Source organism: Bubalus bubalis, chromosome 6, assembly GCF_019923935.1.
Source record: "Bubalus bubalis isolate 160015118507 breed Murrah chromosome 6, NDDB_SH_1, whole genome shotgun sequence".
Classification (NCBI taxonomy): Eukaryota; Metazoa; Chordata; class Mammalia; order Artiodactyla; family Bovidae; genus Bubalus; species Bubalus bubalis.
The window spans coordinates 93,055,435-93,083,323 of NC_059162.1; the positions used below are offsets into that span (position 1 = coordinate 93,055,435).

Here is a 27,889-nt window from a genome sequence, read left to right on the forward strand (position 1 = left end):
TTTCAGAGCACCTGAGCTTCGACAACTTTCCCCTTCATCCTAGGGGGCCATCAAAATGGAAGGTCAAGGCTTCCTGATCAAAGGCCTCTGAGGCAAAAACAATTTCTAATGCTGATCTTAATTTTCTGGCATTCACCTGCAGTTCCTCTCCTGTTAGTTCTTCAGTGTCTTCAGGGTATCTTATTTCTATTCCATTCAAATATTTCAGTTGTGATCATTAGGAGAAATGATTTAAAAACCTGACTTGCCATTATGGAAAACAGAAGTCCCACTTTATTGACACTCTTCAGTTTGTTGAATGGAATTAATTTTTTAATGAATGAATAAAATTTGAATGTTTCAAATTAAATACAGAGGTCCATCTCAGATTCAATCATCTAACTTGTCTGAACATAAGTTTCACAAAATAAAAGTGCTGAGCAAAATTATCTCTAAGATTCTTTACTGTCTAAATTACCAGGATCTAGTCAGCAAAAACAAGACCGGGAGCTGACTGTAGCTCAGATCATGAACTCCTTATTGCCAAATTCAGACTGAAATTGAAGAAAGTAGGGAAAACCACTAGACCGTTCAAGTATGACCTAAATCAAATCCCTTATGATTATACAGTAGAAGTGAGAAATAGATTTAAGGGACTAGATCCGATAGACAGAGTGCCTGATGAACTATGGACGGAGGTTCGTGACATTGTACAGGAGACAGGGATCAAGACAATCTCCATGGAAAAGAAATGCAAAAGCGCAAAATGGCTGTCTGGGGAGGCCTTACAAATAGCTGAGAAAAGAAGAGAAGCGAAAAGCAAAGGAGAAAGGAAAGATATTCCCATTTGAATGCAGAGTTCCAAAGAATAGCAAGGAGAGATGCCTTCCTCAGTGATCAATGCAAAGAAGTAGAGGAAAACAATAGAATGGGAAAGACTAGAGATCTCTTCAAGAAAATTAGAGATACCAAGGGAACATTTCATGCAAAGATGGCCTCGATAAAGGACAGAAATGGTATGGACCTAACAGAAGCAGAAGATATTAAGAAGAGGTGGCAAGAATACATGGAAGAACTGTACAAAAAAGATCTTCATGACCCAGATAATCATGATGGTGTGATCACTCACCTAGAGCCAGACATCCTGGAATGTGAAGTCAAGTGGGCCTTAGAGAGCATCACTATGAACAAAGCTAGTGGAGGTGATGGAATTCCAGTTGAGCTGTTTCAAATCCTGAAAGATGATGTTGTGAAAGTGCTGCACTCAATATGCCAGCAAATTTGGAAAACCCAGCAGTGGCCACAGGACTGGAAAAGGTCAGTTTTCATTCCAATCCCAAAGAAAGGCAATGCCAAAGAACGCTCACACTACCGTACAATTGCACTCATCTCACACGCTAGTAAAGTAATGCTCAAAATTCTCCAAGCCAGGCTTCAGCAATACGTGAACCGTGAACTTCCTGATGTTCAAGCTGGTTTTAGAAAAGGCAGAGGAACCAGAGATCAAATTGCCAACATCCGCTGGATCATTGAAAAAGCAAGAGAGTTCCAGAAAAACATCTATTTCTGCTTTATTGACTATGCCAAAGCCTTTAACTGTGTGGATCACAATAAACTGTGGAAAATTCTGAAAGAGATGGGAATACCAGACCACCTGACCTGCCTCTTGAGAAACCTATATGCAGGTCAGGAAGCAACAGTTAGAACTGGACATGGAACAACAGACTGGTTCCAAATAGGAAAAGGAATCCGCCAAGGCTGTATATTGTCACCCTGCTTATTTAACTTATATGCAGAGTACATCATGAGAAATGCTGGGCTGGAAGGAGCACAAGCTGGAATCAAGATTGCCAGGAGAAATATCAATAACTTCAGATATGCAGATGACACCACCCTTATGGCAGAAAGTGAAGAGGAACTAAAAAGCCTCTTGATGAAAGTGAAAGAAAAGAGTGAAAAGCTGGCTTAAAGCTCAACATTCAGGAAACTAAGATCATGACATCTGTCCCATCACTTCATGGGAAATAGATGGGGAAACAGTGGAAACAGTGTCATATTTTTGGGGGGGGCTCCAAAATCACTGCAGATGGTGACTGCAGCCATGAAATTAAAAGACACTTACTCCTTGGAAGGAAAGTTATGACCAACCTAGGTAGCATATTAAAAAGCAGAGACATTACTTTGCTAACAAAGGTCCGTCTAGTCAAGGCTATGGTTTTTCCAGTGGTCATGTATGGATGTGAGAGTTGGACTGTGAAGAAAGCTGAGACTGTGAAAGCACCAAAGAATTGATGCTTTTGAACTGTGGTGTTAGAGAAGACTCTTGAGACTGCAAGGAGATCTAACCAGTCCATCCTAAAGGATATCAGTCCTGGGTGTTCATTGAAAGGACTGATGCTAAAGCTGAAACTCCAATACTTTGGCCACCTCATGCAAAGAGTTGACTCATTGGAAAAGACCCTGATGCTGGGAGGGATTGGGGGCAGGAGGAGAAGGGGATGACAGAGGATGAGATGGCTGAATGGCATCACCGACTCAAAGAACATGAATTTGGGTAAACTCCAGGCGTTAGTGATAGACAAGGAGGCCTGGCGTGCTGCGATTCATGGGGTCGCAAAGAGTCGGACACAACTGAGCACTGAACTGAACTGAACTGAACTGATGCATACATATGGTCTTCTCAGGTGGCGCAGTGGTTAAGAATCTGCCTGCCAATGCAGAAAACCCAGGAGATGAGGGTTTGATCTTTGGATTAGGAATATTCCCTGGACAAGAAAGTGGCAAGCCACTCCAGTATTCTTGCCTTAAATTCCAGGGACAGAGGAGCCTGACAGGCAGGCTACAATTCATGGAGTCGCAAAAAGTTGGACACAACTGAGTGACTCAGCACACATGCATGCATACATAGACAATCTCATTTTTCAGCTTTTGCGAGCTCTATTTATGGCAGACAATGGGCAAAGTTTTCTCACAGTGTTATAACAGTTCTGAAATAAAAATAATTGAGACTCACGGTTATTGCAATGGGTCCCTTTTCCATCTTTTCAAACCCAAGAGCCATGACACAATCTGCCAGACCTTGAAAGAAAATGTAATTATCTTGAAAAATTAAATTTCTAGACTCAAACAAAATACCCTTAAATACTTCTATTTAAACAAGTATGTCAATATACACAAAATGTAAAAACATAGTGTAGGGGTTATAAAATTTGTAATAAGTGAAAATTACAGAGAAAATTCTTATACACCTCTAGATACAAGGAAAAATCAATAACGTATATACTTCTTCCTTGATTTTGAGTGTTAATAAAACTTGTTATTAATGTGGAAATATGTTCCAGTGAAGAACAAATACAAATAGCTAATTGTGAATTTTTAAACATTAAATAAAATTTAAAAAAATTTTAAAGAATCTTGATCAAAATCTCAACAGAACTATTTTTGGAAAGAGGGGGCATCTAAAAATGATGTTAAAGCTCAAATGAACAGCAAAACAAGCAGGACTGCCAAAATTTTTCTTTAAAAAAAGAAAAAAAAAAATAACAAGGTAGGGGGCAAAAGGGCTACTAGTATTATCCAACAGTGAGACATTATAAAGCTCCAACAATTAAAATACCAAGTAGCAGAGCAAGAATCAACAATCAGAAGAAAGAATAAAAGGCCTAATGAGGGAGCCTAGAACATTTGGAAATACAGACTATGATATATATCCAAGAGAACGGAAAACATATGGCCACAAAAAAAGTTGTACACAAATGTTTATAGCAGGATTATTCATAAAAGCCAAAAAGTAGAAATAGCACAGTGTACATCAACTGATAAATGGGTAAACAAAATGTAGTATATTCATACAATGGATTACTGTTTGGCCACAAAAAAGAATGCAGTACTGATACATGCTAAAACATGAATGAACTGTGAAAATATTCCAGTAAGTGAAAAAAGCCATAAAAGGTCATATATTATATGATTTCATTAATATAATGTTCAGAATATGTAAATCCATAGAGACAGAAAGTAAATTAGTGGTTGCCAAGGGTTGTGGGGAGGGAGAAATGGGAAGTGATAGCTAATGGGTAGAGCTTTCTTCTGTGGGTGATACAAATGTTCTAAGATTAAACACTGCTGATAGTTTCATAAACCTGGGAACATATTGAAAACACTGAATTCTACACTTTTGTGCTATATAAAGTATATATCAAAATTTTTATTAAAAAAAATACATTAAAAAGCAATCCCTCTGAGGGTCATATGGAGACATCGTAAAAGAAGGGCAATAACCCCACATCTATTTAAGTACACTAGACAAATAGGCACTTCTCACCACCCTGAATCAGTTGCCGGGCCATAAACAAAGCAGTTGAGCCAGTGGAACAGTTATTGTTGACGTTGATTATAGGAATTCCAGTCAGTCCCAAACTGTGATAGATAGCCCTCTGCCCACTGGCAGACTCACCTACATAGAAAAAAGAAAATTATCTATGCAACATGACAATTATGGAGCTTCAAAGCAATATAACACTACATTATATTTTTATAGTACTATGCCCTTGTCTAACATAAAACATGGACATCTTACTCAGAAACAGTTTCAGCATGAAGCACCACTTATTCTGCAAATACAAAAATTTTCAAAACATAGTATATATATATGCACTTTATTTACATGACACAGAGGTAGGAAAGTAGAGAAATGACCAAGTAATAGCAAACAACTCAATCTGGGTAGGGTTACATGATAAAGGAAGCAATATTTCATGTGTATTATCAGATATAAATCTCTGGCGTATCAGGCAAATTTGGCCTTGGAGTACAGAATGAAGCAGGGCAAAGGCTAACAGAGTTTTACAAAGAGAATGCACTGGTCATAGCAAACACTGTCTTCCAAAAACACAAGAGAAGACTCTACACATGGACATCACCAGATGGTCATTACTGAAATCAGACTGATTATATTCTTTGCCGCCAAAGATGGAGAAGCTCTATACAGTCAGCAAAAACAAGACCAGGAGCTGACTACGGCTCAGATCAGGAACTCCTTATTGCCAAATTCAGACTTAAATTGAGGAAAGTAGGAAAGACCACTAGACCATTCAGGTATGACCTAAATCAAATCCCTTATGATTATACAGTGGAAGTGACAAATAGATTCAAGGGATCAGATCAGATAGACAGAGTGCCTGAAGAACTATGGACAGAGGTTCCTGACATTGTACAGCAGGCAATGATCAAGACCATCCCCAAGAAAAAGAAATGTAAATTTGTCCCCTTTATTGGCAACACAATATTGGCAAAATATATATGTGTACTAAACTAGGCTGACACATAAGGAAATTCTAAAAATAATGAAAATAAGACCCTGAATTCTGAGTTTTGAGGGTTAAAATTCACAAATTCTTCTGTATTGTTTATGTAGTTGATGACAGACTTAGGTGAACAACTTTTAGAATATATAGTCTCCACGTACCATACACATAGCCAATAAATGCCTGCTCCACTGCAGAATAAGGGATCTGTGCATCCGCTAAAGCTTTCTGGCCTATAAAAACAAAAAAAGTTTTATCACATAGCACTTTAAGTGAGTAAAAATAAGTTTAGAGTTTGACCAGAGTAAAGCTAACTCCAGGGTGTTGTTGCTGTTTAGTCGCTCTCTAACTCTATTGTGTTCAGTTGCTGTTTCTGTCCGACTCTCTGTGACCCCAAGCACTATAGCCCGCCAGGATCCTCCCAACACCTGTCTATGGGATTTTCCAGGCAATAATCTGGAGTGGGTTGCCATTTCCTTCTCCAGGGGATCTTCCCAACCCAGGGATCGATTCAAATGAAAATCCTTCATCAAATCATCTCAGCCTTTCAGAAGTTATCTTACCTTTCAAAAGTTATCATTTGGAAGGAGCTTCAAGAGGGAGGGGATATATGTATACTTATGTATGGCTGACTCATGTTGAGATTTGACAGAAAACAGCAAAATTCTGTAAAGCAATTATCCTTCAATAAAAAATAATTTTTAAAAAAATTATCATTTCTTCCTCTAAGCTATTGTAACACTTTTTCACACCACCTTCTTGATATTTAACATTTCCTATTCTAACTGTATACCTAACTATAAATATATTAAACCCCAAGAGTCTTAAAGCTCCTTAATGACAAGGTGTCTTATTCATTTCTGTTGCTCTATCGCTCATTTAGAGGGCAAAATAAGATAGAATGTCAGTGCTGAGGAGGGGAACTGTGGGAGCATTCATACGATCATCTTACAAAGCCAGGATCAAGAGATTACCCTGTCTATGGAACAAGAAAAGAAGCTTCAAGGAAGCTATCCAAAGGTGTAGAAATGACCACTAGAGGAATTGAGAGAAATTATGAAAATAAGAAGAGGAGAGTGGAAGCTAGAGAAAAGATTGACCTAAATCCTTATCTACCATAGTGAGAAGCAAACAGATATCTAAAACTGATAAATTGAAAAGGAGAACAATTGTGGTGGAAAGAGTATTTAGCGATAGGGAGGTAACCAACAGAAGAACTAAAGCCAAGACAGTTAAAAGAAGTTGCCCCAGAAGAGGTCTGGGAAGTATAAACCATCTGTGTGTATGTGTGTGTGTGTGTGTGTGTGTGTGTGTGTGTTCTAACCAAATGAACGTATCACTTTAAAGATTTTTTAACTTAAGAAGATATATGTATGATTGACCATGGGATTGATTTAGTCAGACCAGCTTTCTTTTCCTGCTTTATGTATGAGCAAAAAAAAAAGAGCATTCTTATATGATCCCAGTAAAACTAATAATGGTCTGAAAAATAATCTGTCAAGACTGATAAAACTGTTTATATTCATTGCTCCAATGAGTCTACTTCTAGGCTTTGTCCTCAAAAATAACCAGTGATGAGAACAAATATTTGTGTTCAGCAAGATGTTCACTATCATTCTTCTAAAATATCAAAAAGCTATAAAGCAAATATACAACAAAAATGATAGCATACTGTTATACAGAGTAAAGTAAGTCAGAAAAACAAATATCGTGTATATATGGAATTTAGAAAAATGATACTGATGAACCTACAAACATAGAGAGTAGACTTATGGACACAGCGGGGGAAGGAGAGGGTCAGACGAACTGAGAGTAGTACTGAAATATCTATGTAACTGTGTGTAAAACAGATAGCTAGCGGGAAGCTGCTCTGTAGCACAGGGAGTTCAGCCTAGTATTCTGTGACAACCTAGCCAGGTGGGTCAGAATGGAGGGAGAGGGGAAGTTCAAGAGGGAGAGGACATGTGTATACCTATGGCTGTTTCAGGCTGATGTGTGACAGAAACCAACAACATTGTAAAGCAATTATCCTTCAATTAAAAATAAACAATTAAAAAAAATTTTTAATATGGCATAAATATACAAAGAAACATGAAAATTTAATTTTTTTCAGTTTTAAGTGACAGGAGAAAAGCTTATAATAATAAGTTTTAGAAATCATGATACACATTTAGAATATGATCCCAGAAAGCCATAGAAAAAAAATATTAAAAGAGAACACACCAAGATATTAACAGCTGCTAGGCTGGCAACCCACTCCAGTATTCTTGCCTGGAGAATCCCCTAGACAGAGGAGCCTGGCAGGCTACAGTCCATGGGGTCGCAAGAGTCGGACACGACTTAGTGCACTGTCTCAGGCTTGGGTTACAAATTTTGTTTTCATTATTATATATATATATATATATATATATATATATATATCTATGTTCCAATAAATAACATGCTTTGCTCTTATAATTAGTAGGAGAGAATGAGTTATGGTGAAAAGGTGTAAGTTTAGCCTGTGCTCTGATATTCCTCTAAGTGGCCAAAGCATCTTGCACCTCCCATGGTCTACTCACCATGTATGTGAACTTGCCTTATTTTCCGTACTAGAGGGCAAAGGCTCTAAGATCTGTACACCAGACTTTGACTGAATCTTCCCAAGTGACCCGGATGCACTCCTTAATATTTGTTGCACATTTTCTCCTAACACCAGGTTGTCTTCATACATTTTCAGATTTAAATCATTATTAAGTAAAAATGTTAAAGGGATTAGAAAACAAAGGAAGCACAGAAGTAACTTTCAATATCGGAAACAGTTTCAGAGAGTTACATGGTGTGGCTTTACCACTTTGCATTTAGCTGCAGAGGGATTCCTAACCTTTCTCTGAGGGAAAGAAGATGGGCAGGACTGTGTAAAGAGTAAGAAGTCTCTAAATAATGTGTCACGACACAATCCTGCTGGTTGTGCTTCCCTCCACACTGTGCATTTAGGGAATACTGAGGGCGGGGAAGGTAGCAGAACCTCCTAAACCAGTTTGGAGAATTAGAGGGTAAGACTTCCATTAAACCAATTCTCTTGCCTCAGCACCACAGCTGACAAGTAAGCCCAGAGGGCTGAGAACAAAATCATTTACAGGATCTCACGGGCTTCCCTGCCAAGTCACGCTTAGATACATGTTGAACTACACATGACTGATGTAGGCTGAAGGTGAACATACTCACCTGGAACTACATCAGATACATGAACAGAGTCACCCTTTTGCACTTCTCACCTCCCTCTCACTTCTCACAGTTGGCACCAAGGGGTTTTATCAAAACAAAGCTAAGTTTTAAAAGTATATTCTACATAAAAATTCCTTTTTTTAAATTGAGTTTATTTTCCTAACAATATCTGCAAAAGAAGAAAATTGTAATCAGTAAATAGAGGCAATCAAGCTGAATTTCTTGTTATTAGACAATTCCAGAGGTAAATTCAAACTTAATAACTTCATCTCAACATTACCATCTTATAATCAAAATATTCTATCCATATATTTTTATAGTAACCACTTTTAACTAACTAAAAGAAATAGAACAAAAAATACACAGAAAAATTGATTAAAGCATTTCCTATTTCAAAGAAAAGTAGAAGCTGTTTGGAGACAATAGTCAGGAGGAAAAGATTTAACAACCAAATGATAAACACTGAATGAATATTATACACCTAGAGAATCAACATCAGCTAATTAAATCTCATGAACCTTCCTTTTGGGGGACAGAGATGCTCTGATTCCCATATAGTAAACACAGACCTGTATAATGGAGTTGAAATGAAATCTAATTTATGAACACTGAGTGCACAAGTACTTGGAGACACAAGGAGTGTTTAATGAAAAATGAGAATAATCTTTTCTGAATTGCCTGGCAGCAATCTGACAGGGAAAGGAGGAAGGGGAAGGCTTCACAGGAGGACTGTACCTAAACAACTTCATAGGACCATGAAGTTTCCAAGGTCTCCATGTGTGGGAAGCCTTTGTTGTTCAGTCGCTAAGTCAGGTCCGACTCTGTGACCCCATGGACTGCACTATGCCAGGATTCCCTGTCCCTCTCTATCTCCCGGAGTTTGCTCAAATTCATGTCCCTCGAGTCGGTGATGCTATCTAACCATCTTGTCCTCTGCCGCCCTCTTCTCTGTTTGCCTTCGATCTTTCCCAGCATCAAGGTCTTTTCCAGTGAGTCAGCCCTTCTCATCAGGTGGCCAAAGTTTTGGCGCTTCAGCTTCAGCATCAGTCCTTTCAATGAATATTCAGGGCTGATTTCCTTTAGGATGGACTGGTTGGATCTCCTTGCTGTCCCAAGGGACTCTCAAGAATCTTCTCCAGCACAATTTGAAAGCATCAATTCTTCAGCACTGAGCCTTCTTTATGGTCTCACACTCACACCCGTACATGACTACTGGAAAAACCATAGCTTTGTCTATACAAACCTTTGTCAGCAAAGCAATGTCTCTGCTTTTTAATATGTTGTCTACGTTTGTCATAGCTTTCCTTCCAAGGTGCAAGCGTCTTTTAATTTCATGGCTGCAGTGACCATCCACAGTAATTTTGGAGCCCAAGAAAATAAAATCTGTCACTGCTTCTACCTTTTCCCCTTTTATTTGCCATGAAGTGATGGGATCGGATTCCTTGATCTTAGTTTTTGAATGCTGAGTTTTAAGCCAGCTTTTTCACTCACCACTTTCACCCTCATCAAGAGGCTTTTTAGTTCCTCTTCATTTTCTGCCATTAGTGTGGTATCATCTGCATATATGAGACTGTTGATATTTCTCCTGACAATGTTGATTTCAGCTTATGATTCATTCAGCCTGGCATTTCCCATGATATACTCTGCATGTAAGTTAAATAAACAGGGTGACAATAAATAGCCTTGTCATGCTCCTTTCCCAATTTGAACCAGTCCATTGTTCCATGTAAGGTGCTAACTGTTGCTTCTTGACCCACATACAGGTTCCTCAGGAGACAAGTAAGGTGGTCTGGTATTCTCAAACCTTGAAGAATTTTCCACAGTTGGTTGTGATTCACACAGTCAAAGGCTTTCATGTAGTCAATGATGGAGAAGTGGATGTTTTCCTGGAATTCCTTTGCTTTCTCTATGATCCACTGAATGTTGGCAATTTGATCTCTGGAAGCCAGAATTCCCTTTAAACAACTGATACCTAAGCTTAGACTGCTTGGGCCTGAAAAAACTTCCCGTGAAGGTTGCAAGGCTGCTCCACAATCAATACAGACCACACAATAAACTACAATGTTCAAAGATCTAAATATTCTCTTTTACCTGCTTCCTTTGCCAAGTCAGGGTAGTCTCTGTTCTCGACTCCAGGCTTTGTGAACTAGAAATACAAAAGATAACAAAAGGAAACACTAAGGTGATAGTCTCTCACAAGAGAGAACCACAGAAATACATTCATCTAGTCATTTAAACAAAAAAAATCTGAGTCCCTATCAGTGTTGCTGGACTCTGATAATAAATAATATACAGTTTGTACCCACAGGGAACTTATTTAATGGAAGACAGGCAATTATGCAACAGGGTCCTAAGTACAGAATGATCTGGGAGAGACAACTACCCAGCCTCAGAGGACTAGAATGCCTTCCCAGAGGAACTGATATTTATTTAAATAAGGTATTTAAGGATGAGTAGGAGCTAGGTAAATGAAAGAAAAAGAAAGTCAACAGCTGCTGTTAAGTCCCGTCAGTTGTGTCCAACTCTGTGCAACCCCATAGACGGCAGCCCACCAGGTTCCCCCGTCCCTGGGATTCTCCAGGCAAGAACACTGGAGTGGGTTGCCATTTCCTTCTCCTAAGAAATGCAAAAAATAAATAAAAACCTACCCTAAAGCCTATAATAAAAATAGCAATCTGTTGCCCTCCACTCACTAGTCTTACTTGCTCCCAAAACATCCATTTTCAATCCTTTCAGATATTTCTTTTATAAAATGTCACATTTCTAAATATTCTGATACTGTTATTTCTTGACTTATCAATTTAAGAAATTATATCACAGTCTTAAATAAGGGACAATGAGAATTAGGTCTCTTAGACCACCTCACTTATATATTTACAGTTCTCCATCCTCCTTATACAGTAGAAACACAAGTTTTAAATTAAATCATTACATAGTGCTTACCTTATTAAGACAATGTTGCTTATTATTGAGCCAGGTTGTATATTATGATTATATGTGGTTCATTGAGCAATTTGTTTTGTTTTTCCTGGAGTTAACTGCCTCATTTTTAAAGTTTAAGCAAACACTCTTGTAATCATTGACAAATATTCTCTCCTTCACCAAATTCTATTCAAGCTTCTCTGATTCCTCTTCTCTACTCACATGTATATAAAGTTACTGCACATTGGACTTTTGCAATAGCATACTATTTATTAAAATCTGCCCTAACACTTTACCTAGTGTCTACCTTTATCTTTGACAACAACCACACAAACTAAAAAACAAAACTTTCCCTGCCACTCCACACACTCTTCTAAACATGCTGTCCCTTACTTCAACCCTGCCTCACCCCCAAAATAATTATTATCCTGATCCTTATAATAATTGCTTCCTTGTAGTATTTCGTAGTTCTATCACCCAAGTGTCTTGGACACTATATTTCAGCCTTGCCTTTTAAAAAAAAATATGGGTCTTTTAAATTCTCTTTTAATTTACAGGTTCCCCTCCACTACATGTTTTTCCTCTCAACACATCTATTAAAGAACCCAGACACTGGGACAGTAGTTTCCCACACTCTGGACTTTGTAGATCGCATACTCATACAGTTCAACCTGTTCCTCTGTTCTCTGTCCCACAGATTGGCAGCCGGATCCAGAATCTTACAGACTCACTCTATCTCTTTGGCAAAACTATCAGTAGTGGTCTATTTTTTCATCTGGAAGCATATGGTTTTCTCTCTTTGTGTTGTTAGTAGCTCTTAGTACTCAATGATTAGAACCAGTAATTCTCAAAACTTTTCAGTCTCAAGACGGCTTTACATTCCTAAAAATCACTGAAGATGCCAGAACTTTGATCATGAGGGTTATAGTTACCAATATTTACCCTATTAGCACATATAACAGGACATTTAGAATAACAATTCACTCAAAAAAAAACCCATTATATGTTAACATAAATAATTTTATTAAAAATTATTATATTCCCCTCAAGAAAAACTGATGAGGGGCATTGTTTTGCACTTCAGCAATTCTCTTTAATATCTGCTTTCATAGAAGGCAGGTGAATTCTTTCATCTGACACAGCTGATTCTTCATTCAACCTTTGGCATTATTTTTTAGGTTGAAGTCTATGAAGCAAATCTGACCTCAGATATGTGGTTAGAAAAGAGAGGAGGACTTTAATAGCCTTTTAAGATAATTGTGGATATTCTTTTTTAATACTAGACTAAAACATGAAAAGCGGGAGTTTCTGACAGGCTAAAAGCAATGTTGAATTTAAAAGAATATCAATCAACTTTTCATACTCTTGCTATACTCAAGTCCATTAAAATCTTTCCCTTTGAGTAGAGTGATAATCTGACTTTTCTCTGGAGTCTTTTCACATAATTTCCAAAATTTGTCCTGAAGCTAGCATGTATCTGATCACCAGTGCTCTGGGAACAGGGCTGGTAATTACTATCATTTAATACTATACAGAATTCCATTTAATTCCCTTTTTTCAACTTGGGCCTCACTCCTGCCTTCCACTAAACCTAAAGGTCAGATGATTCTAGAGACGCATCAGTTCAGTTTCTCCAGGGAACAAGTCTCCAATACCTTGACAAGGATCTGATAGTGATCTAGTGGTAAAAAGGATCTTGGAATCCAATTATACCAGGGAAGTGCTTTTCTTCCCTCCTCTCATTCCCACCTTACTTGACATCTAGTACATGCAGGTCCTAAACCTTCTCAAGTTCTGCAGGAAGACCTAACCAGTATAATCCTTCTTCAAGAACTTGGGCTCTGAGTTTCTGTTTTGAATCAATAACCACACTTCCATCAGCTTTTAATCATCCACTGTTTTTCTGACATCGTTCTACTGTTTCCTCTCCTAGTCACTTCACCCTGATGGGTTAATACTTTAATTTCTTTACTGTCATTTTTGTGAGAGTTGGAAAGCACCAAAAGAGATAAATTCATATTTCCAATCTACTACACTTAACCAAATGTCCTGCTACTGCTGCTGCTAAGTCGCTTCAGTTGTGTCCAACTCTGTGCGACCCCATAGACGGCAGCCCACCAGGCTCCCCCGTCCCTGGGATTCTCCAGGCAAGAACACTGGAGTGGGTTGCCATTTCCTTCTCCAATGCATTAAAGTAAAAAGTGAAAGTGAAGTCGCTCAGTCGTGTCCAACTCTTAGCGATCCCATGGCCTGCAGCCTTCCAGGCTCCTCTGTCCATGGGATTTTCCAGGCAAGAGTAATGGAGTGGGTTGCCACTGCCTTCTCCAAAATGTCCTAATACATCATATTTAAATGGTTTACCCTTTCCTTCTCCATATTATGCATTCCTTAAGAACTTGGGTCTTTGGTAATCATGTAGATGGAGCCCTCAAGAGGGGAGTAGTATATAAATTAAAAAAAAAAAAATGTTTTTTTGAAGATATTCCCTGGCGGTTTAGTGGCTTAGAATCTGAGCTCCCAATGCAGGAGGCCCTGGGTTGATCCCTGGTTGGGGAGCTAGATCCAACATGCCACAACTAAAGATCCCATGTGCTGCAACTAAGACCTGACGCAGCCAAATAAATAATTTTTTTTAAAGGAATGGGATTACTGCCCTTATAAAAAGATGCCCTAGATTTCCCTTGCCCTTCTGCCATACATAACTGTCTATGAAACACAGAGCAGGACTTTTTCAAGTTTAAGGTTGTTTTCGTGGAAAGAGAACTTCCCATAGGAACCCTCTGTCACAAAGCATATGCATTTAATAGTGTTCAACTAACACTTACTGAGCTCTTCAAGCAAAAGGCATTTTCAAAGTGCTAGAGGGACACAACTGGAGTGACTTAGCAGCAGCAGCAGCAGCGGTATAGCAATTAATTAACCTGGGAGATGGCTATATGCAAAAGAAGAATATAGACATGTAAACAGAATTTCAGGATAAAATATAAAGTACTAAGACAGAGGTTAAGTACAGGGCTCTATGGGACAGTCAGGAGAATCAGAACTTCTCCTAGAAGATCTGAATTGATCTTTTAAAAAATGCAAACAAGGGGGGTGGTCCTAAGATGGCGGAGGAATAGGACGGGGTGACCACTTTCTTCCCCACAAATTCATCAAAAGAACATTTAAACGCCCAGTAAATTCCACAACTTCTGAATGCTGGTAGAGGACATCAGGCACCCAGAAAAGCAGCCCATTTTCTTCAAAAGGAGATAGGAAAAAATATAAAAGACAAAAAAAAGAGACAAAAGAGGTAGGGACCGAGCTCTGTCCTAGGAAGGGAGTATTAAAAATGCAAACAAGTTAACCAAGTGAAGACAAATGGTCTTAAGTAGAGAAAACAACAGAAAGCAAAGCAACAGAGGCATAAAAAAGTTTGGGACGAAACTATGGGTACTTTAGCATCACTAGAGCACAGAGCACAGAGGTGATGCTAAAGTACTGATAGTTTCGTCCCAAACTTATTTATGCCTCTGTTGCTTTGCTTTCTGTTGTTTTCTCTACGAGCCTGGTAGGCTGCAGTCCATGGGGTCGCTGAGTCGTACACGACTGAGTGACTTCACTTTCACTTTTCACTTTCATGCATTGGAGAAGGAAATGGCAACCCACTCCAGTGTTCTTGCCTGGAGAATCCCAGGGACGGGGGAGCCTGGTGGGCTGCCGTCTATGGGGTCGCGCAGAGTCGGACACGACTGAAGCGACTTAGCAGCAGCAGAGCACAAAGGTAGTGAGCATGTCAAGAAATACAATCAAGCGAGACTGTAGCTGCCTCTGGCCTCCTGAGTACCAAGCAGAGTACCATGTGAGAAACGCAAAGGTCGGAGGATGTAGAAAACCTGCCACCTGTGCCAAGACGCTGAGCATTACTGAGATTTCTACCCCTACACTTGCAACTGAGAAGGGATCCAACACGGAGTATTCCTGTAAGTGCAGGGCTGGCGGCGTTCACGACCTGCTTTCCTTCTGGGTATGGGCCAAACCTTGCCTCAGTTACAAGTCCACACAACTTAGGTTTCCACCCATATTCAAAGGAGGTGCGGAGTTTGGGTGATCTTAAGTAGGTCTTAACAAACTGCGCCCCAGGAAGAAAAGGGAAGAAGGAGGAACATATAGCAGCAGAACAATACTGCGACATTATGATTCCGCAGAGACATCAACATCGCAACCCATCCGAGTCGCCACTCTGATGCCTCACAGACAAGGAGCCGAGCTGGGCGGTGAGAAGCCAGTGGCGCCCTCCGGTAGGAAGGGCAGACAGACGGACGGCGACAAGTCCTGACACCCCACAACCCACCCCAACCCCCGTTTCCCGGTCACTCAGGGCTCCCGCGGCCTCACCCAGGCTGAGCCGAGCAGGGAGCCCACCTCCGGGGACTCACGGCTCTATTTACCTTGGTCATCCCAACCCCCACCACAAACACCCGGTTCCGGAGCAGAGACTGTGAAGCGGCCAAAGACATTGTTCGAACCACTGTAGGCACAGGCGGGCGCAGCGGACGTAGCGGACGTAAAGCTTTGAGGTCTGAGGTTGGCGCAGACTGAAGCCGCAGCTCCGCCTGAGCTCTTGGGGTCAGGGAAGCAACAGGAGGCGGCTGAGGGGCGGGCAGAACTGGAAACGTGCGCGTGCGTGAAGACACGGGCGTTGTCTGTGTAGGGAGGGAAGTGCTAGGGAACTTAAGCGGACAAAGTTCAAGGCGAGAATTCACCGGTTGGTTGGAAACTCCGCCCCTTTCAGCCCTTGAAAAAGGCTCTGTAGCCTAGTACCAGTCCTTCGGGTTTAGGTGGTCTATGCTGAGGGCTATTGTGGCCTGCAGCAAGGCCTGAAATTGAAGGAAGACTGGATGCACGAGAGTAGCCTGAGGAAAAATTTTGAAATATTGGAAGTTGCTCTGTATCCTATCGGTCGAGAAGTTGGAAGAGATACACTACGGGGGAGGGGGGACGGATTTTATTATATGAATGTCTAAAATAAAACCAACGTCCTGACTTTTTTTTTTTTAGTGTTTATAATATGGTTTGTTTGTTCGTTATTTATGTATTTTTGGCTTTGCGGGATGTTCCTTGCTTTGCGCACTTTCTCTAGTTGTAAGGAGCAGCGGCTCGTCTTCCTTGGGTACACAGGCTTCTCACCGTGGTGGCTTCTCCTGTTGGGGAGCACAGGCTCTGGATGCCCCGGCCTCAGCAGCTGCAGCACCTGAGCTCAGTAGCTGTGGCGACCTGGGGCTTAGTTGCTCAGGGGCATGTGGGATCTTCCCAGACCAGGGATTTGAGCGAACCCGTGTCCCCTGCATTGGCAGACGGATTCTTATCCTCTGTGCCACCAGGAAAGTGGAAAAGGTGGAAAAGGTCACCGCTGTGCGACCTTTTGTCTTTTGAGGATTAAGGGAGGTGATAGAAGCAAAGCCTTTAGCACTTGATACAGGGACCAAATATATGTTGTGGATATATTATATATTTAGGGGATGATTTTTATTGGCTGATTCTGAATTTGCGGATTTTCCTACTGATAAGAATGTATCTGTAACCCCAAAGTCAACATTCCAAGAGCTCTGGAGGCGGGGGAAAAAAAATGTGAGTTGCCCCACATGTCTGTTTTCAGTTGAGGTTACACAAAACCCTGTCCAGTTCATGCTGTAAACAAACGTGTTTCTCATGATTTCGTGCCATGTTTTTCACATTTTTGTGTTTTGTTGTTGATTTCACCATTTAAAAATCTCCCGCAACCATGGTGTGTGAAATATACCTAGATACAAGAAGGGTGTGAGGAGCACTGTGAAGAAAATACTGAACCTGGCTCATCCATGAGTTATAGTGTTATTGGCCCTGAGTTCAAATACAAATAACAAGATGTCTTTAAACAGAAACACATAAAACCAGCTTATTTATTGGTCAACTGACAAAATATGTCATGGGCAGAGACTTGCAGGTGCCTAACCCTGTATTTTCCTTAGGAGCAATTGTTCAGTATTCACTAATTTGTGTTCACAGCAACTTTTAGAAAATAACTAACACCAAAATCTGAGAACTGACTCTGTGTGTGTGTATGTTTGTAAAATTTCTGAGGCCCCTTCCAGTCTTAAGGGTATATGATAAGAGCCCCTCATAGATCTTCATGGCATAAAGCATCAAATGTTGGAAGGTTACCTCCTCCAGTTGTTCTTAGGACTTGTAGAATTTAAGGCCAGGTGTTCATTTAACAAAAACTCCACCTGGCTCCTGAGGAGTTACTAGGCAGGAGGTGAAAAGACAGAGGACTTGGGGCAAGCTGAGGTGTTTCTGAGACTGACCAAGCTATCTCTGGGGGGACTGAGTATCCTGTCTGGGGGCAGGGGTGGGTCGTTAGGGACATGTTCAAATTGATGCTGACTGGCCTCAAGGGGGTTGCAAAAGACAAACACACTTAGCTCTAAAAGGAAACTGAACCAAGTGGACTCTCAGTTCATAGGCCATTTTTATGATTTCAAAAGGCCTTGTAGAAATTGCACATTTATATATACTGTGACCCCCACCAATCGGATTCATTTTGATATTTGGCAAAACTAATACAATTATGTAAAGTTTAAAAATAAAATAAAATTAAAAAATAAATAAATAAAAATAAAATAAAAAAATAAAAAATAAAAATCACCAAAGGTTCAGAACATCCACATTCAGAGCCCGCTTTCTACTGAATCAGAGCGTCTGGGAGTCAAGCCTAGGCATGAATAGTTTAGTTTCTCCAGGTGATTCTTTTTTTTTTTTTTTTTTAGGGTGGTTCATTCAATCATTTATTTCAGTCTCACAAAAACCCTTTATTATGAAATGAACCCAGGTACAGAAAACCACACACGATAAACGTATGGCTTGATGAGTCATCTTATGGCAAATATCTTTGTAGCTTGATGAGTCATCTTATGGCAAATACCTTTGTAACTACATCTCAAGTTAATAAAGAGAACTTTGCAAGCACTCCTCTCCCCTCAACTCTCTCTTTCCTCTCCAATCTAAGCTCTCTCATTCCCCTGAAATGAACATGCAGCTTGACTTTTATAGTCATCATTTTCTTTCTTTTTTTCAAAAATTTATTTATTTTTGACCGTGCTGGATCTTCACGGAGGCTCAGGCTTTTCTCTAGACGCACGCAGCGAGCGGGGGCTACCCTCGAGTTGTGGTGTGCACACTTCCCATTGCGGTTCCTTCTCTTGTGGAACACAGGCTCTAGGGCACACAGGCTTCAGTAGCTGTCGTTCCCCAGGCTCTAGAGCACAGGCTCAGTAGTAGCCACTGGTTCACAGGGAAGTCCCAAGAGCTCTTTCTTGATGTGATTGATACCCTCCCTGCTTTTATTTTAAAGAGAAAGGGAGATCTTCTCTCCTCCAACTTTTTTTTTTTTCGGTAATTTTATTTATTTTTGGCTGTGCTGGGTCTTTGTCACTGCTTGGGCTTATCTCTAGTTTCTCCAGGTGATTCTAAGGAGCCTCCACTAGTCTAGGTAAAGAATTCCTGGGTTAAGAATGGGTCAGCTTAGTAAAATCTTCACCTGATCAGACAAGGGGCAAAGAATCTCCCCTTTTCCTCCCTATCCCTAGAGCCTAGCACAAGGCAGCACGGAAGAGGTTATTAAGTGGAGAGTTGTTTCTTGAAACTCTGATTGGCTGATAAAGACAGCATTATGATTGGTGGATAAACAACCCAATAGAACAAGAAGTCACAGGGTCCAGGTTAATTACCGTGCAACAAATGCTCCCTGTCCATTGGATATTGGTTTCAAAATAGAGCCCATAGAGGTGGAGATGGAATAATAAACATTGCAGTTAATGCCGAAAACGTTAGAAAGGGACACCTTCCTTTCCAATGTGGAAGACTAGATAATCCAAAAATTCTACCACAAAATACCTACAAATGCTGCATAAAATACAACAAATGTTCTTTTAAAAGTATACAATATAGGAGAGAGACATTTTTTGTTTTAATTTTTATAGCCCTCTGTACCGTTTGAATGTTTTGATCTTACGTGTATTACTTTTTTTGTCATTACTATAGTATGTCTTATTTTAATTTTTGTCATCGTGTTCATTTTCATTTTAACTAATTATTTTTGAGTAGATAAGACCTAAAACATGAATCAAGATTCAAAAATTTTAAAAAGTCAGACTGTAAAATTTCTCTCTCCTACCCCTATTGCCAGTTCCCCAGTTCCTCTTCCCTATCCTAGAAATATTTTATGTAGCTACCTTATGAAAGGAGTGGAAACACCTTGTGTGCTCAGTCGTGTCCGACTCTGTGACCCCATGGACTACAGCCCACCAGGCTCCTCTGTCCAGGAAATTTTTCAGGCAAGAATACTGCAGCATGTCATCATTTCCTGCTCCAGGGGAATCATCCCAATTCAGAGATCAAACCCACTTCTATTGTGTCTCCTGCATTGGCAGGTGGATTCTTTACCACTGCACCACTTGGGAAGCCACACAAGTGTATATATGCACACCTAAATAATGCTGTCCTTTTCTATAACACAACTTATAGTTTTCTTCACACACTCTGATAGCTCAGTTGGTAAAGAATCTGCCTGCAATGCAGGAGACCCGAGTTCAATTCCTGGGTTGGGAAGATCCACTGGAGAAGGGATAAGCTACCCACTCTAATAGTCTTAGGCTTCTCTTGTGGCTCAGCTAGTAAAGAATCCACCTGCAATGCAGCAGACCTGGGTTTGATCCCTGGGTTGGGAAGATCCCTTGGAGAAGGAAATGCTACCCACTCCAGTATTCTGATCTGGAGAATTCCATGGACTGTACAGTCCATGGGGTTGCAAAGAGTTGGACAGGACTGAGTGACTTTCAGTTAATTAAATTAAAAATCACACACTATTCCAATGTTGACTTTTTTCATACAATAGATTTTGAAGCTCACATTAGAGCTTCCTGTGTTTTTTTCCATAACTGCATAGTATTCAATGTATCACTTCAGTTCAATCGCTCAGTCATGTCTGACTCTTTGCAACCCCATGAACTGCAGCACGCCAGGCCTCCCTGTCCATCACCAACTCCCAGAGTCCACCCAAACTCATGTCCATTGAGTCGGTGATGACATCCAACCATCTCATCCTCTGTTGTCCCCTTCTCCTCCTGCCCTCAATCTCTCCCAACATCAGGGTCTTTTCCAATGAGTCAGCTCTTCACATCAGGTGGCCAAAGTATTGGAGTTTCAGCTTCAACATCAATCCTTCCAATGAACACCCAGGACTGATCTCCCTTAGGAAGGACTGGTTGGATGTCCTTGCAGTTCAAGGGACTCCCAAGAGTCTTCTCCAACACCACAGCTCAAAAGCATCAATTCTTCGACACTCTGCTTTCTTTATAGTCCAACTCTCACATCCATACATGACTACTGGAAAAACCATAGCTTTGACTAGATGGACCTTTGTTGACAAAGTAAACCATAATTTATTTAAGCAATCCCTGTTGTATATTAACATGGTTGCCAGTCTTTTGCTATTATAAGCAATTCTGCAATGAATAACTTTGTATATATGATATTTCACACCTGTGTGGGTATATCTGCAGGCTAAATTCTTAAAATTGGACTTTCACAGTAAAAAAATAGAGGTAATATCTAAACATAAACTGTCAATTAGCCTCCATTAGGATAATAGGATAGCCTCCATTCCTATCATCATTGTCAGAGTGCTCTACATATATCACTTAATAACTAAAACAGGACTTCCTTGGTGGTCCAGTGGTTAAGAATCCATCTGCCAATGTAGGGGACACAGGTTCAATCCCTGGTTCAGGAAGATTCCACATACCGTGGGGCGACTAAGCACATGCGCCACGATGACTGAACCACACACCCTAGGGCCCATGCTCTGCAACAAGAGAAGCCAGTACAACAAGAAGCCCATGTACCACAACCAGAGAAAACCCGTGCACAGCAACAGAGAATCAAAAAACTAAAACAAGTAAAATTAAAATAACTAAAACAATTTTTATTTCATATTATAAATTCAGAAGAGATTATTGAGGGAGTTTGGCATAAAACTGGCAGGGTTTAAAAGGAGAAAAAAAATGTTATTACTATGGCCATGTTATTACTACCACTCTAATCCTAACTCCATTGCTCCTTTGCTAAGCTTCCTTGGAATCCCAGAAATAATCATAATTTAGAGAGGTGGCAGAGCACCTTCTTATTTTAAAAACCAGGCACCGGATTTCCTCTTAGGAAAGGAAGTTTCTTTACTTGGTGTATTAGTTTGCTGCTGCTGCTAAGTCGCTTCAGTCGTGTCCGACTCTGTGCACCCCCGTAGACGGCAGCCCACCAGGCTCCCCTGTCCCTGGGACTCTCCAGGCAAGAACACTGGAGTGGGTTGCCATTTCCTTCCCCAATGCATGAAAGTGAAAAGTGAAAGTGAAGTCGCTCAGTTGTGTCCGACTCTTAGCGACCCCATGGACTGCAGCACACCAGGCTCCTCTGTCCATGGGATTTTCCAGGCAAGAGTACTGGAGTGGGGTGCCATTGCCTTCTCCGATTAGTTTGCTAGGGTTGCCATAAAAAAGTCACAAACTGGATAATTTAAATAGCAGCAATGTATTTCTGCACAGTTCTGGGGGCTAGAAGTCTAGGATCAAGGTAATGGCAGGGTTCATTCTGTCTGAGGCCTTGGCTTCTCCTTGGGTTCTAAATGGCCATCCTCCCCTTTGTCTTCCCGTATACTCATCTGTGTTTAAAATTTTTTCTTCTTCTAAGGATATCAGTTATTTTTATTTAGGGCCAACTCTAATGACCTCATTTTAATTTAATTACCTCTTTAAAGACTCTGTCTACAAATACATTGTGAGGTACTGAGGGATAGGACTTCAACACATACATTTGGGGCAACACAATTCAGTCCATAACAGTTAGCCTTAACCTCCTTAAGTTTGAGAAGTGAAGTCCCACAATTGTTTCCCAAACTCCTGTAAAAATCTTTCTATGCAGCAACCCACTCCAGTGCTCTTGCCTGGAAAATCCCATGGATGGAGGAGGCTGGTGGGCTACAGTCCATGGGCTCACAAAGAGTCGGACACGACTGAGTGACTAAACTAAACTACGCAGCCTCATGTCTGTGACTCTTTAAGGAGTGGCAGAACTGGAGTTGTGTCCAGTAATGTGGAGAAAAGGGACAGGGAGAGATGGCCTGGTGATCCATAACCTGAATTAATTCGTTGGAAACAAGGGCAGCTTACCAATAGCCAGAAGTGAGATAAACCCCAATTAACCTTGAGGGTCACAGATAAGAACTATCACGAGGTAGTGACAAAGACTCTATCCCTGAACTCTAGCCAGGGTCCTCTGAGCCCTCTTCTCTACTAGGCTTCAGCCTCCCCTAAAGTAGTGAGAAGAGATTTTACAAGGAGAAGAAGGAATAGGGAGGTGGGTGAGCCAGGACGGTGTACAATCGGGGAAGTGAAAACTTTCAAAATAGGCAGAGCGGGGTCAGTCCACTTGGAACTATTCTAGGTTTGCTGTCCCTTCTGAAGCTTAGGCTCCCTCAGAGACTGGGAGATAGGAGCCCTACCTTCAGATGCTGGCTGGAACAAACAGTAATTTCTTTTGGCAGTCTTGAGTTTTCTCAGGCAGGCACTTTAAAAGGGGCTAGAGTCGGACACCGGAGAAGGCAATGGCACCCCACTCCAGTACTCTTGCCTGGAAAATCTTATGGACGAAGGAGCCTGGTAGGCTGCAGTCCATGGGGTCGCTAAGAGTCGGACACGACTGAGCGACTTCACTTTCACTTTTCAGTATCATGCATCGGAGAAGGAAATGGCAACCCACTCCAGTGTTCTTGCCTGGAGAATCCCAGGGACGGGGGAGCCTGGTGGGCTTCTGTCTATGGGGTCGCACAGAGTCGGACACGACTGAAGCGACTTAGCAGCAGCAGCAGCAGCAGAGTCATCCTAGGGATGTGTCCTTGAGCTATTAGAAACTATGTTAAGAGTTTGGTTCATCCTGGACATTTCTCTTTTGCAACAGTGTATTACTGATTAAAATCTGTTTTTACTACTTTAGCTCTCAGCTGTCTTTATATTTGGCACTTATCACTTTTATTACCTATGCTTTACAGATTAAAATTTTGGCATTTAAGAGATATTGGCAGTTTTGTCCAAAATCACACAGCACAGCTGGGCTTTCTTCTAACCCATGTCTTCTGGTCTCCAAGAGGCTGAGGGTGTTCCCAAAGGAGAAACAGTTCTTGAAGGCCTGGGGCAGGGCAGCAAGCTTTCAGTGGGAGGCGGTGGTGGAAGGCCGAGTGGCCCGTTCCCAGAATAGGCCCCAATGCTGTGCGCCCTGACCAGCACCCTGTGCTTTTCACGCCCCTGGCGGCCACCTGGGACCCGAGGCTGCTCCTCCAACCTGGGGGCTGCCGGCCTGGAGATCCAGGTGTAAGTTCTGGTGGGTCCAGACCACGCCAAGTGCACTTGCTGTCCTGGTGAGCCTGGGAGGGCAGCTGGGGTGAGCTCCACTGGGCTGAAGGAGACAGGGTCCAGCATGCCTGGTGCTGTTGCCAGGCAGGGACCCATGGCCAGTGCTCCCACTACATGCAGGCGGATTGAAGCTGATCTCAGAGAGAGAAAGCAATGAGTGGTCCTGAGAGAGATCTTAGTTCCCCACCCAGAAATTGAACCTGGGTGGGTAGCCTGGATGAAAACCAGGAATCCTAGCTGCTAGACCACCAGCAGGGAGAGGCTAGAAGGAAAGTGGCCTTGGCCCCATTTGAAAACAAGAATGTTTCAAGGAGGCAAAGACTGTAAAAACAGGTACAAAGCTTATTACAGACACAGCACAACATATGGGAGAGCACACAGAGAAGCAGTTATATTTAAGTCAGAAAAGCTAGGCAGAAATACACATCCAGAGAGAAAGGGTATTGGGGGCCTCTCTAACGAGGAGGAGGCCAGTAAAGAGGTGAGTTAAAACACTTAGAAAGGACAGCCTTTGGGTGTTTATATATGGCAAATTATCTTGTTTCTTCACACCTGACTGGTCCTAGACCTCTCCAATGTGTCTGCGCAACACTTTGCTAAGATGGATCCCACTGCAGAGACCTATGGGGGTGTGTCCATGCTTACTATGGGGTGGCACTGCCTCCCTTTTTGACCCCCAATAAGCCTTTCTGCACATGTGTAGACAGGGACATTTTCCTTGACCTCAGGAGTAGTCACCTAACCTCTTTATTCCAGCAGAGCTCAGTTACTGACACTAGTTTTGTCCTTGGAGTGTCTGAGTGAGAAAAAAACTTCAGTTTTACTCCACTTGAGAAACACCAGTTGTCTGGCCCAGGGGCCCGTCTATCTCCTACCCCAAAACCAGTAGGGGGAGGCAGGTTGCTCAGTGTGTTTGAGGATTGGACCCCAAAGTTCCTGCATCCCAGTAGAGGCTGCTGCTGCTGCTGCTGTTGCTGCTAAGTCGCTTCAGTCGTATCCAACTCTGTGCGACCCCACAGACGGCAGCCCACCAGGCTCCCCCGTCCCTGGGATTCTCCAGGCAAGAACACTGGAGTGGGTTGCCATTTCCCCCTCCAATGCAGGAAAGTGAAAGTGAAGTCACTCAGTCGTGTCCAACTCCCAGCAATCCCATGGACTGCAGCCTACCAGGCTCTTCCATCCATGGGATTTTCCAGGCAAGAGTACTGGAGTGGGATGCCTTTGCCTTCTCCGCCAGTAGAGGCTCCCCAGGCCTAAATCCTTTGGTAGGTGACCACTTCACCTGCCGCTCCCACCATAATTCCAATGGGATTTTATGTCAATATCGGTCCCTTCAGCCCCATATTTGGTTCCCCGGGGCTGTGAGGAAAGAGAGGGGACTTGTTCAAGGGTAGAACTAGGTGCCAGCAAGCCCAGCCCCCACTAGAGCTTTAAAATACTTGATTTCCTTCCAGGCCAAACTTCCTAGCAAGGTTCCAGTGGGCTGGACAGCCAAACCCATTCCAATTTGGCTTAGGGTGCCCGGCCTCCTGGAAAGGAGGAGCAGAGGAGAGGACGTGGTTGGGGGTGGGGGGGGAGGGGAGAGAGGAGAGACCCGAGGAGAGCTTGGCGACCCCCTGCACAATTGCCCTGCAGCTTCTGGTGGAGTTTGGAGTCCTGCTGAATCAAGAAAATTTCACAGCAGTCACTGGCAAGAACATTTTGATTGAGCCTTGTCTTGGGTTTTGTTTGGTTGTGTTTTATTTTGTTTTGTTTCTGTTTGGGGGTAGTGTTATCTGCAAAGGCGGGTGAAGGGCAGTGGTTGGACTTTGCAATCCGTGAGTGGCATTCCCCTGTCCGCTGTGGGTCACCAGCTGGGCAAGGTCCTCTTGTCACTTTCTCCCCAGTTCCAACCCCTCTAACCTTCCCCGCGTTTAAAGTAGCACTGTTTGTGTCCAAGTTTTAGTTTACACAGATTCAGTTGTTCTAGGGATTTTGTATATCTCCTTTTTTCTTGCTTGATATGAAGTTGAAGAGCTGTTCCTAGCGCCCTGCTGTTGCATACACTTCCCTATGTGCATCCCCCACTTTTGATGGACATGAAGGGGCTTCTGGCATCCTACTACATCACTTGGTGAGAATTCTCTGGCCATGTGGGATGGCTAGCGTTAGAGAATACCCCCCTTGCTCTCATGCTCAATTCACTGCCAAACTGGCAACAGTGTTTGGCTTGAAATAGCTATAACTATTCTCCCAGGTTTATGGTCAATAAAACAAGGACAGAGAGTTTAAGCAAATTGAACCAGGTCTGATTTTAAAACCTGTCTTCTCAACTATTAATGGTTATCACATTCTTCTAGTAATTCAGTGATTACTAGTAATTCTAGTAAATCACTAGAATTCTAGTAGTTTTCTAGCCCACCAGGCTCCTCTGTCCATGGGTTCTCCAGGCAAGAATACTGGAGTGTGTTGCCATGCCCTCCTCCAGGGGATCGTCCCAACCCAGGTATCGAACTAAAGTCTCCCGCATTGCAGGCAGATTCTTTATTGTCTGAGCCACCGGGGAAGCTCCTGAACCACAAGGGAAGCCCTTTAAGAAGACTGAGCACCAAAGAATTGTTTCTTTCTAACTGTGGTGCTGGAGAAGGCTCTTGAGAGTCCTTTGAACAGCAAAGAGCTCAAAACAGTCAATCTTAAAGGAAATCAACCCTGAATATTCATTGGAAGGACTGATGCTGAACCTGAAGCTCCAATACTTTGGCCACCTGATGCAAAGACCTGACTCATTGGAAAAGACCCTGATCTGGGAAAGACTGAGGGCAGGAGGAGAAGGGGGTGACAGAGGATGAAATGGTTGGATGCCAAGATCGACTCAAAGGACATAAATTTGAGCAAACTTAGGAGATAGTGACGGAGAAGGCAATGGCACCCCACTCCAGTACTCTTGCCTGGAAAATCCCTTGGACAGAGGAACCTGGTGGGCTGCAGTCCATGGGGTCGCTAAGAGTTGGACACAACTGAGTGACTTCACTTTCACTTTTCACTTTCATGCATTGGAGAAGGAAATGGCAACCCACTCCAGTGTTCTTGCCTGGAGAATCCCAGGGACGGGGGAGCCTGGTGGGCTGCAGTCTATGGGGTCGCACAGAGTCGGACACGACTGAAGTGACTTAGCAGCAGCAGCAGCAGGAGATAGTGAAAGATAGGGAAACCTGGAGTGCTGCAGGCAGTGGGGTCACAAAGGGTCAGAAACGACTGAGCCACTGAACAACAACAATAAGAGTCAGGAGATTAAGCTTCTGCCCCTGCCAGAGGGCATATAGAATGTCCTAGAGGGAAGGAGATAAGGAAACCAAGAAGAGGCAGTGGAGGAGGCATGAGGAGGAGACCCACACCCAGGAGAACCATCCCACCATCCTCCTACAAGTCACCAGTTCTGTCTTCCACTTGGCGTGACAGCACCAGAGCATTGTCACATTGCGCCTGTTGTCTTTGAAAATGAGCTTAGCCCGTTAACCAGTCCTCACTCTGATGGCTTTACTCCAGCTCCTTAGCTGAATATTCAAGGTTCTCCACCACAACCTGACCATGTCACCTTATCTCTCCTACCATGGGTTTGTTCATTTTAAGCCATCCCACTTAAGTGTTTTCTTCTAACCGTGCCCCTGACTTGGGTCCTCTCCTCCCTCTCTACCTTTGTAAACCACTTAGGAATTGCACCCTCTTCAACCCACTCCAGTAGTCTTGCCTAAAGAATCCTGTGGACAGAGGAGCCTGGTGGGCTGCTGTCCATAGGGTCGCAGAGTCAGACATGACTGAAGCTACTTAGCATGCATATATGCGTTGGAGAAGGAAATGGCAACCCACTCCAGTGTTCTTGCCTGGAGAATCCTAGGGACGGAAGAGCCTGGTGGGCTGCTGTCTATGGGGTCGCACAGAGTCAGACAGCACTGAAGCAGCTTAGCAGCAGTAGCAGCAGCTCCCACCCTTGTCCTTTTACATTCCTTCTGTCTGGAC

The 27,889-nt window shown here is 42.3% G+C and overlaps 1 protein-coding gene across 5 annotated transcripts in view; it reads right to left on the minus strand.

Annotated features, from left to right (window-relative positions):
* SCP2 (sterol carrier protein 2) overlaps positions 1-16,086 on the minus strand; it is a 201,899-nt gene extending 185,813 nt beyond the window's left edge. For 2 of the 5 annotated variants that reach the window (XM_044945007.1, XR_006551909.1), the window contains exons 1-5: positions 15,845-16,086; positions 10,584-10,638; positions 5,447-5,518; positions 4,304-4,435; positions 2,993-3,057 (exon numbers count right to left, since the gene is read on the minus strand). In XM_044945007.1, the coding sequence (XP_044800942.1) occupies positions 2,993-3,057; positions 4,304-4,435; positions 5,447-5,518; positions 10,584-10,638; positions 15,845-15,913 (393 nt within the window). In that variant the 5' untranslated portion in view covers positions 15,914-16,086. The remainder of the gene's footprint in view (positions 1-2,992; positions 3,058-4,303; positions 4,436-5,446; positions 5,519-10,583; positions 10,639-15,844) is intronic. The other 3 variants (XM_006063803.4, XM_006063802.4, XM_025288718.3) reach the window with 3 other exon arrangements.
* Between the last annotated feature and the right edge of the window lie 11,803 nt (positions 16,087-27,889).